Source organism: Papilio xuthus, unplaced genomic scaffold, assembly GCF_000836235.2.
Source record: "Papilio xuthus unplaced genomic scaffold, Pxut_1.1 DF825928.1, whole genome shotgun sequence".
Classification (NCBI taxonomy): Eukaryota; Metazoa; Arthropoda; class Insecta; order Lepidoptera; family Papilionidae; genus Papilio; species Papilio xuthus.
Window position 1 is genome coordinate 4693312 of NW_013532721.1, and position 12278 is coordinate 4705589.

Genomic DNA, 12278 nt, shown 5'->3' on the forward strand with positions numbered 1-12278 from the left:
CGCCGCCCGCCGCTGTTGGACTTTCCTTCATGGGAATACTGGATCCTGAATTGAGTAATAAAATAAAAATTACATCATTGTACAACATATTTCGTCTCTAGCTTCTTATACATGTATTGTAAAAGACTATTAAATTTTAATTGTTTATTTTGCTTGTTATTGGAAAGCTTGGTGGTTTTAACTGTAATTTAATGATTTATTATGACGCTTTTATTATGAACTACCAATCAGATTTTAAAATATTTTTACATTCACAAGAAAATCCAAGCGAATGTAACTTTAACAGAAGTTTACTGTTACCGATGCCGCTGGTCTTCTCGTAGACGAAGCAGCGGTAGCGGTCCTCGTTTGTGGTGGCGTGTCCGTGATGCAGCTTGCCTACCAGGAAGCGTAGGCTGCCTTCTTTCCACGTCGCCAGGCACTCTAGCTCCTCCACTGAAACATGACAACAATCTTTTTTAAGATACATTGCAGATGGTGATGCAATCCGCAAAACATTCTTATTTTTATCAAATACATATTTAATATATATATAGTATAACATAATAATGGATATAAATAGGATTCTCTTTTAATACATAACATGGAACAATTCGTTAACAATTAATAATGCATCAGTTGACAGTCCGTACTCATTAGTGTAACGGGAGCCGTCTGTTAATAACGTGCGCCTGTCGCTGTCGCGGATAACTTATTGTTTCGATAATAAACTTGAAGGTGTTTCTGCGGTATAGCTGAGACTTTAGCGCTAGTTATTGCCAAGACGAGAATAGAGCGGGTAGTTTGCGAATATACGCCGTGAGACAGACTGACGTACAAATAAAAGTTTTATGTGAGCCGGCGGCGACGTAAAGGGGGAGCGTTTGAACGCCAACGAGCCAACTATTGTCTTGATAATGAAAGCTGGGGACTCCTTTTGCCGCGGATTTTTGTTTTTATCATTGCGACTGAGATGTCTATCTTTTGACGTGGTCTTTTGCTTTTTTGTTAAGTTCCGTCTCAAGGTAAGGAAAGAAGTGATTTAAAATATTAAAATTATTCGTCGTACTTGTCGAATAATATAACATCTAAGTAACACTCATTTAAGCGACAATCGTTTCTATTTCTCTGAATAACAATCGTTTGTATTTGGTTGGGAACAAAGGAATTAGGTAGTACTACTAAAGTTTACGCAAATCACGAGGCGTCCCCTTAACGCGTCTATTTTAATGCGTTCACTAAATCTAAAACAATAGTTGACACCTCTCTGTCCGGGCGCCGGCGGCGGTGCTCCGTTTGTAGCCAATTCCCGGAGATCGGCTTTTGTTAGGTGCAGCTTCGAGTGCTTTTGTTTCTAGAACTCGTGTGAGGCAAGTTAACGCGTTCACTCGTTAATCAGCAACCGACCGTAAACGATACAGAGATGTGGCGAATCTCGTGTCGAAACAGATATTTTACTGACCTTTGAGTTGTTGAAAGTTTTTTTAGTCTCCATGTATGTATTTTGGTTAAGTATTATATGAAATTGATAATATCATGTTTTGTAAGCTCCGATTTTGCTTAGAAACCATTTTGCCCAACTGAGATAAGGGTTAGGTTTCTTACATAACATACAAATGTCCCTTCCATTATGAACTTTTAGTCTTAGCGTACAGATATGAACCGATATGAGTTATTCAATAAATATTTTATTCCCGGAGTATCATTAGGATACCAGTTAGTTCTCGGATTGAGCAACATTCGCTTTATTGGTGAGTTGTGAGTATTGATTGGTGACTAGTGAGTAGTGAGTGGTGAGTGCTGAGTGATGAGTGGTGAGTGGTGGTTGGGGATACTCACCCGTGCTCTCTGAGCCGTACACGTCGGGACAGGCCTGGTAGTTGAGCAGAAGCCGAGACTCTTCCGTGCAGCTCTCTATTGATGAAACTGGACTCTTACAGTCACCGTGACCCCTGCAATATTATCAACCACATTATTATTACTACGGTCTTGTTGCATTTTAAACTAAAGTTTATAAAAGCACTTTGGATTGTATAATTAAATTTAAAAAGTCGCTTTTGTCTTCGTCGTCCAGTTGATAATTAAGATGGACGTGAAAAGTAACGAAAATAAAGAGCTGTCTTTATTTCCGACATGAAATTGCCTGTAGACGTGTCAACCTGCCTAATTGCATGGCGCAGACGAGACTACGGTGACCATACTACATTGCTTTAATTTACCATCTTAGTACATCGATTTAATTTACAAATTACTTTAATGTAATTAGTAGTTTGAATATTCTATTGTAGATTTTCTTCCAAGAATGTAATTCAGGATATAAAATAAAAATTAGACCCACTGGATCTATAAACAACTGTTTTTAAATACTGAATTAACATAAAATTTAATTATAGTAAGATTATAATTATCAAGATATCTGCGCGTGTCCAAATTAAGCAAACTATGGATAGTCCTAGGTAGTCAACAATTGTGTTCACCCTACACGCTGATATGGTAAAAAGCGGGAGAGTGTCCAGACACGCGTCAACAGCGAATCATCGCATTCGATCAGTAATGAGTTTTTAATTTAAATTGATGTTAAACGTCTGACAGTGAGGAGCGTGTCAAGACAGGTAACCCTTTGATGTCATTCAAACTTAATTAAGTTTTTACTAACGTTGTATTTTCTTAAAATTTTGTCAGTGTAAATCATTAGATAAACGACCTATCAAAGTAAACATTTCTTTTGCGTGAATTTCCACTGTCGTAAAACATGTACCAAAACATATTTTAATTTTATCAAAGAATGTAAGCGGTGACATGTTTTTGCTTGTGTTTCAACAGCGGGAACCCCCGGATAGGATGTGTCGAAACTGCATACGATGTCGTCCATGTGACTCTAGTGGTGTCCTTTGTACTGAACTACAGAATAATGTTTAGTCGCATTTAGAGATGTCTATAACATTTTTCATCATAAAACAATAAATACATTTTTTTATAAAGATAAGTTTAAGTAATACTAAAGTCTTCTTAACCCATTATACCATATTAGGAGCATCGCCGACTTAGCGGTCAGTCCAAAGTCTGCGTCGTAATTTACGAAAAACCTCAGCCTAACGAAAACTACACTGCATTCAGGGATCTTATTTACAGATCTTAGATTAGAGGAGGATTAGTCTTACCACTTAATTAGTCTAAAAAAAAAAATAAGACGAAATTTTTTTATGAAAATAAAAAATCGAAGTGCTAAAAATGTAATATCGAAAATAATAATAATTTAGCGTTTAGGTTACCAGTCTAATATATAATAAACCTATGATAAAAACGAAGAGATAGTGTTATTCGTAAACCCGTGGCACAACTACTATTGATGGCCAAAGTACAGAGCCGGAGACTGCGCCTTCCGTCCCCAATGAATAAGACGTAACCTGACAGTTATATTGCTGCAACGAACTGATGGTGAACCAAACTCCGATGTCCAAAACCAATTTATTAATTTTGTCTGTTTTGTTCAACAGATGGCGCTCCTCTAAATATACGGTTACTATTTTCCTTGTCATCAAGTTGTCGGTTTCGTATTTATAAAGCTATGAAATGTTTGCTCGGCTTGGACTTGACATGTTAACACGAGCGTACCACGTCGTTTTTATATTTTATTTACTTTAGAATCAGAAATATTAAATGACATGACAAGACAAGTATTTTGGTAATGATGATGATGAAATAATACATAATAAGAAAGAGTGGAAAGAATTTCTAATAACAAAGGCTTGCACATTAATCAGCAGTTAGTTAAACATTACCTGTTGTAAGTGAAGGAAAAAGGTCCCTTAAGCGGGCAATCAACGGGCGCTGCGGCCTCGCGGAACATAGAGTAGAGCAGCGCGTCTCCCGTAATTAGCGAGCAGAGGTGCGGCAGAGCGTCGCGCCGGTGACAGAACGCTGCGGGTGATGCCAACATTACAAACTGAACGCCCAACATGGACTATAAGCAGTAGGACCTAGCACGAATATTTGTGACAATCGCCTTCATATTATCATCATCAATTATGTCAAAATTAGTATGAGACACAAATATTTTGAGCTAGGTCCTTTTTAATCTTTAATAAAGTTATAATAAAATTTGTATAACTAACTCTCTTTATACTGCAATACATTTATGTGTTTCTCATGCATTACAACGCAACGGTAACAGCCTTTCCTGGAACAAACAATTTTTAGGATTAGTAACATTTTTAAATGATAGTTTATTAAACCATAATAAAATAAAAAAAGACATTTTGTATAAAACTTACTCGTCAACTATAAGAAACTTGTCGCCTTCTGATGAAAGACACCTGCCCTTGTTGGAGAGACGGTCGCCCTCGATCAGGATAGGCTGGATGACACCCGACTGGAACCATCGGCCTTGCCACCGCGCTGGGAACGCGCAACCTGCAATCACAAACATAAAATATATTTAACAACTTTCGATAGATAGTAAGTAATCTTAATCGTTAATTGTCATAGTTTTTGTAAAGAAACATTAAAACTTTACAAATAAAATGAAAGCGTAGTCTGAAAGTGGTTCACAAATAACTGATGCCATCACTGATATCCATAGAAAATGTTTGGGTACCCGCATTTTTCATGTAATGAAAACATGAAATATTCAGGGCGGGCGGGCTCGTGCTGAAAGCCTTCTAACAATTGATGACGCCGCGTAATGACTGCCTCCGGACAGGTGTTTCAGGCCACGGCCTAATGTACAAAAACATAAACAAATACTACTTTACTAATCTATCTACTTAATGTGGCCAAGTAAACTTTAGTAAGGAGGTATATTTTCAAGGAATCGAAATTTATGAAAAAAATTACAGTAAATTTAAATAAGCAATAGTTCAAAAATATTCATGTGATTGTTTTTTTTTAATTGCTTTATTTTTATTAAAAAAAATATTGTCTACTGCAAATTGAAAAAAAAAATGTAAAAACATCAGAGACAAAATCCATTGCCGTTCGACCGTGAATCCGTAGCCGACTATTTGCCCATTCAAGCAATTTATAATTCAGAATTACAAGTCTACGAAGCTTCGAATGAATTACACAAGCGCCCCCTACCCCGGGCCGTCGAAAACGAAATACAACGTTTATTTTTGAGTTCATCTGAACGCTCGCCGTGTCATTGGAATTCGTTAGCGATCTCTTACTTTTATTTGAGATTTGGTTCAGCGCCAGAACTTGCCGATCTTTGTGAGTTTCTCATTTCGTTACGGAATATAGAATTATATGTTTCAACAAACTTTAAAATAAGTGAAGGCTGTAATACATATTTAAAAAGGTTTTTTAATACTTAAGTCTAAGTCCTGTCTGCATGTTAAGTCTATTTTTATAATAATAAAACATTTAATTTATAAACTTAACTATAAACTAAGTTTATTGAATCATTCTGATAAATTCCAATTGAATAAATTTCTCGTTTATTCAGAAGTCTGTCAACTTTAATACATACTGTCTCTTGCAAGCTTTGAAATGCAGATTCAATTTTGAGAAACATCAAAACTTATGATATTCGGTTGCGGTTTTCAGACGAATTGTTATTTAACTGAAATACAAATCTCAAAGTGAAACGAATTTTCTGGTTAATGATTTTTAACTCTATACGTTAATTTTAATTTTATTATACTTATTAAAAGAATATATTTGCATAAAAGTAACAAAGCTGGAAATAATAAATCTACAACTTCTAAAGGTGACTTTCAACGTATTGTTAAACCTTAAGACCATTTCAAATAAGCATTTTGACGTGTGTGACTGTCATTTATTTATGCAACAATGGCTATCTCGATAGTGATTGAAAAGACGCGTATTCCACGCGGCTTTGGGTTTAGTGGAAAGAAGCACTAAATGGAAAAATTCACGTGTGCCAGTCGCCTTTAGGTAGGACACTGGTACATAAGTTTCACCAACAGATGGCGTAACGAGCGAAGCGCCAACGCACAGCACGATAACATTCGGTAATTTGGTAAAGTGCATTCAGCCATTACCACTCATGGAGTTGAAATGACGTCATTACATAAAACTCGAGTTGAAACATTTCTTATAGCATTTTACATATGTAAAGCAATTTGTACACGATCATTATGATTTTACAAGGCACTCCGGAGTTATTACATTGAATATTTTTATGTATAAAATATAATACAAAATGGAGATAACACAGAAATATATTTGAAGCTATCTTGTGGTGTGCGCTATCATAAAAATATTCGATATGAAATTATATGCTGTAGATGCCTTCAAATAAGCGTAATTTATGGTCTAAAGTTTTTATTAATTGGGAAATAAAAAGAATGATTTGACTACCAAATAATCAACGATAAAGTTTTAAATAAATTATTTAATTTTAGCCTATGAACTCAAAATTTTAAATTCTTTTACCATTGGGTAGCTACATTATCACCGAGTAACATAAGGTTGGATGTAACCAGCACTTGGCCAGCGTGGTTGACTAAAGCCTAGTCGTCTTTAACTTTGGGTAGTATCTGAGCCATTCGGTACATAGTGATGAAGGTCACGACGACTAAGATTTGTTGCAAATATTTTTATTAATTTATTGTTTCCTTGCAACAATTTTGTATGTTAACAATCCGGGTTCATTTTATATGATTGATGAATGATTATATCTGGACCCGTATCCATTGTCAACTGACAACGTCACTTGCTACGGATATTGGAAGCGTTTAATTTATGTGTTCCTCAAGATTTTGGTATTTGACGTTATATAACGTGTAGTGTAACTTTAGTAAGATGAGATTTGGTGTTTGTTTATAATTTACTAGCTTTCGCCCGCGAATCCGTCCGCGTGTTTGTCTAGAAAATAAAAAAAAATGAGGGGTGGATGAAAAATAGATGTTTGCCGATTCTCAGACCTACTCAATATGCTCACAAAGTTTCATGAGAATCGGTCAAGCCGTTTCGGAGGAGTATGGGAACGAAAATTGTGATACGAGAATTGTATATATAAGATTACGTAAAAAAATAATTGAAATTAAATTGACGATGTTAATGATTATGTTTTCGTAAAACGTAACACATATTTGTTTATAATGTTGGTAACATTGTGACTTATCTTTTGCAGTTGAAGTTTTTTAAAAAGAGATTCTGCGGAAACTCGTTTCATAGTAACGTATTCGCAATGAACTGTTCCTTAGGCCGTGATTACGGCGTGAAATATTACGCTATTGTTATACTGAAAGTATAATCTAAGCTTTAGGATATGCAGAAAACGACTTTATTAAAATTAAAAAAGAGAATTTATGCATAACTATGAATAGATAAAAGTCATGAAACTGTAGTTTTGTTTAAATCAATAATATTCTTCTGGAATAAATATATTTTCAGAGTATTTTCTAGAACTATCCAAGCTTCTTTTAGAAATCGAATTGCAATTGTTTTCTTCGAATTGGATGCTTTCCTAAACCATTAGAACTCGAAGAGTCTGACTATCGGAAGTCTTATAGCCCACAAGATGGCAGGGTCAGTGAGGTCTGTGTTCAGGATCATTTTTATTCATGGACTGCAAGGGGCCGTGGAGTGCAGTGTGTCCATTGTGCGATAATCGCCGGCCTTATTGCCTCCGATATTGCCGCTAACAGCCTGACAATGGGACTTGACTCTACCGTTTATGCGTGGCCCTGTTTAAATGAGAGTTTCCCTTAGGGCTGTCGAATGTAGTCCAGAAAATTATTCATTTTTTTTAATTTATCAGAATACAAATGATGGTATTTGTATAAGACATAATTATTTATCGTAAAATATCCAAGCGGCTGTCTGATATTTTACAATAGTGAAATGTCTAAAACGAAATTAGATTATAACTAGCCGTAGCTCGCGACTCTGTCCGCGCGGTATTAAAAAATAGATGTTGGCCGATTCTCAGACCTACTCAATATGCTCACAAAATTTCATGAGAATCGGTCAAGCTGTTTCGGAGGTGTATGGGAACGAAAATTGTGACACGAGAATTTTATATATAAGATATTGTTAGAAAAATCATTAAACATAAAGCTATTTAATTAAAGATAATGCAATTCGCTTTACAGAAATAATTATGCTTACAGTTATTTTTTAACTGTATTGTTTTTCAAAGATAAATCATTGGTGTCTTTAATAGCCAACCCTAGCCGGTTGCTAAGCGATTAGTAAGGTATTGGCCTATTTGTTAGATAACGAGAAGAGTGAGAGAGACAACAATATCATAATAGTAACTAGATTTATCTTTATAAAAGCATACATTGATGCATTAAGTAGTGGAATTGAATGAATGGAATATCTTATAAGGTTATAGAAAAGCAAATAAAGTCGAGAATAGTTTTAACTGATTTTAAAATTAACAAACATTATTTCTATTTTATAAATTCATTTGTTTTAAACTTGTTTATATAAAATATAAAACAGACATAACAAGTTTTCTCAATGAAAACTCACAGCAAATAACACATGAGAATACCTAAAGAAAACCTAAAAGTATAAAGTGGTAGACGCCAACCAGGCTCTGTTCACAAGACACATTGTCTATCCCAAATTTAAAATTCATGAGACCCCCTAGTGTCGAGTTTTTGCACTTTCCACTGACCTGGACTGAAGCGAAATACACTAGCTAAGGGAATATCAAACTACACTTTGTCCGGGTGAACGAGATTGAAGTTTTTTCTTAAGGTTAATATACTTGCTTCGAAGTTATTAGACACACTTTTGTTTGCTTTAGGGCCATTAATTTAAGGAATACACTGGCTATTTCACTGGTTATTGTTATGATGGGATATTGGACAGTATTATAAACTTTTTAAATTCAATTAACACGTTAGCTGCCAGAATGATTTTTCGAAAAACGAATTTTTTTTATTTTATTTTGTCCAAAACCGTTTGAAAACACCTAAAAATATAGTAATACCTTATTTACATTGCCACAGCGAGGTGTTAATGGAAGTATGGCTAGTCGGACACATAGTCCGACAGGGCCTGATTGAAAAATTAGCTTGTCGGACATATAGTCCGACATGGCAGCTAACGTGTTAAGTATATCACTGTCATAGAAGAATTATATTTTAAAATGAACTTACAAGCTTAAGTTCATTTTAAAATATGAAAATTACAAGTTGTTTGCATAATAATAAAATGTATTTTAATATAAACAAGGGTCACGACGTTGCGTGACAATTACGTCGCCACTAACATTAATAGATAAAAAAATTCAACGGCCATTTTTCACGTGGCCTGGCGTCAGGGTTGTCACTTTAAATGTGTGACGAAAAACCTTGATCGAATTTTCTTTTAATTAACGGATTAACAAGAAAGTTACCTTAAAGTTTTATTCAATGGTTTTTTTTCTATCAGATTTCCTTATTGTTTGTTGACAACCCTATTTAAAATCGATGTTACTTCTATCCGTAAAGTTAGGTGCTTCTAAACCACCAACATTATTATGTTAATAAATCAGCGGACTAACGCTTCTTAACTGAAATGAAGTAATTAACCTCCGCTGACCGCGTTTGATGGCCTCTGTTGGTACAAGCTACCTTATTAACTATTTCTTTTTTAAATTAAGGTTGTTTTTATGTGATTTAAATTTTAATAATCATACAATATCACTTTAGAAATATTTGAAATACGCGGTAGCCTACTTATATTTGAAATTAGCTATCGTGGCATTAAAAAAAAACTTAATTACTTAGTGTTCTTTAAGGTTATCTTCTAGATTAATGACAATTTTCAGCGAGATTCATGCAGCTGTTTTAGAGATTCTTTTTATCAAATATCGTTTAATTGATCCAAACTTTTGCATTTATAATAGTCGTTTCTGTTTTTCTATTTATATGTTTCGATTCCTAAGGATAAGTATAGTTTATAACTTAAACTTTGACTAACCAAAATATATATGCCCAAAAACATTGGAAACTCACGGTTAGAATTAAAGGTTTTTCAATATTGTAGGCAATGTTACATAGGGTGTTAAAGTGTAAGTTTTGGTGCATTGCGACATTTTTTAAGATCGGCTGATATGCAAATTTGTTATAACATGCATAATGTCGCGAGAAATTAACTATGCTAATATTCGATGGAAGCATGATTTTCTAATATTAAGCAAGACTTTTTTTAAATAAAAACAAGATTACATTAATCGACACATTCAGTTATTTAATGGCAACTTAAGCAATCTCTTAATTAACCAAATAAATCATCGCTGAAGGAATTATTAGTAATAATTAAAAGAACAATCCTTCGTAATATTACAATTCTTTAAACTATGTTCTAATAATATTGGTCGTCAAAAGATATTGAGGAGTTTTGATTCAAATAATATGTAGTTTGTCGTCATAAAAACTACGATTTGTATGTAAGCGTGTGTGTACTTTATGTATTTACTTTGGCATTTGTATTCAGGTGTTTTAACGTGAAAATAAATCAATTTGAATTTATGCGTTGCGCCGCGAGAATTTAAAACGAATCGATAGTGATTCATGGCGATTTAAATGTTAATGGCCCGTATGTTAATTTGACTTTGTGTCATCGTAAGAAAACAATGCAAAGTCGAATAATAATAGATCCTGTCCCATGGCTACCGGAAACAGCACGTAACTGTCTTGTAGACCAACAGACGCATGAGAAATTTAAGTTCAAAAAATCTACCAAAACTCATTAAAATGTCGTGATAAAGTTGCATTACATTTATTAACTTTAGTTTTTGAGACCAAAATCTTTGTATAAAATATATATCGTTATCCCTATCATTATCATTGACAAGAGAGAGATAGCAATATGTTTAAAACGCAGATTTTGGTCTCGGAAATCTACGGTGAAACATTTACAACTGTTCGAAATTTATTAACAACGACAAAAAATCATTTAGTACGGCAAATGTGATATTATTAGGTCACAAAATGCATACACTATGCCATACATATACAGAGTGATAAAAATAATCTGCCTAATTTAAATTGTACTATATTTTTGTGGATAGCTATTTTTGTGGGTGTGATAACAAAGTTAAGCTTTGTGCTGCTAGTCACTGGCTTATAGTCTACACTCTACTGTTACGAAAGAGTAACCAAGAGGTGTAGGTAAAAATTACTGCGTTTTATTCAGTGTTTCTTCCACACCATCCATCTTCCAGGCGACACTACTTCCACATTTAAATATAGAAACTCTTAATACATAAATATAAAACATTATTAGAAAAAATGTAAAATATATGTTATTACAAATGTGTACACTAAAGGCCACATAAAATAAGAATTTCATTTAATTTCGTAACGTGTTAATTTAAACAAACAAAGCATATTTGAACACCCTGTAGCGCGGCTTGTCACGCGCCAGTTAATTACTACATATTTAAAATGAAATCCAACGTGCACTAATTACCAACTAATTTAAACACGCGCACAAGTTTGCTTTTTGTTACTTTCCTGTTTATTATATTTATTTTAACTCACTTCATTATTAGGTTACATCCGTATTAAAATATTTTACATGCAAAATAGGTCCAATTACATAATTTTAATAAAAAAAATAGACAAGACTTTATGTGTTTTTAATTCGTTTATTAAAAATGTTTAGTGAAGCATTACTTTGTAAAGCTCATTTTCTGTTTAATTAAAATTGGATTCAGCGATGTAATGAATGAAATTATTGCAACTCTGAATAAATTACTTATTAATTACTTATAATTAATCGTTTCGTTTCATATAATATGGTAAAATGTAATTAATTAAATGTACACTGCAGTTGGAATACTGCGAAGTATTTCTTTTATTCCTATTGTGGATACAAGACATAGGGCCTCGAGCAACGTTTCTCAAACTTTTATCATTTCCTACAACGTTCTTTTTATTGTTTTTTTTAGTTAACAAAGACTTTCTCATTGTAACTTGCAAGTTCTCGCCTTGTATATTTGTTATGTTTATTTAACGTTCTAAGTTAACTGTGAATTATTCGACAATATGTTTATGTAAATTAACTATTGACTAAGAAGAAATAATAAGAGATACGTACATATATGAGGTTCATGATAAAACGGAAATGAGATGTCAATATATCATTTCCGGGACCAAGATTCGCCATTTCAAGGCATCATTCATTCGCTACTTAATTTCCAAACTTTTTGGAACTTAACTTTTGTTCATTTACTTACATCTACGTTATCATAAACGGAACGTCTTTTGAATGTAAATAATAATTAAACTTTGTCGTATGTAAACTCATCGCCTAATGAAGACAGCAGTGGAGGGGAGTGGGGGTGTAAGGTGTCGTGCAAAGTCGCGTGTCTACATATGTCCGTG

The 12278-nt window shown here is 33.8% G+C and overlaps 1 protein-coding gene across 1 annotated transcript in view; it reads right to left on the bottom strand.

The window, feature by feature from the left end:
• LOC106125072 (uncharacterized) overlaps positions 1-12278 on the bottom strand; it is a 93157-nt gene that overhangs the window by 3305 nt on the left and 77574 nt on the right. The window contains 6 exon segments of the mRNA XM_082930816.1: positions 4-45; positions 301-435; positions 1819-1931; positions 3762-3900; positions 4095-4159; positions 4254-4392. Of these exon segments, the coding sequence (XP_082786942.1) occupies positions 4-45; positions 301-435; positions 1819-1931; positions 3762-3900; positions 4095-4159; positions 4254-4392 (633 nt within the window).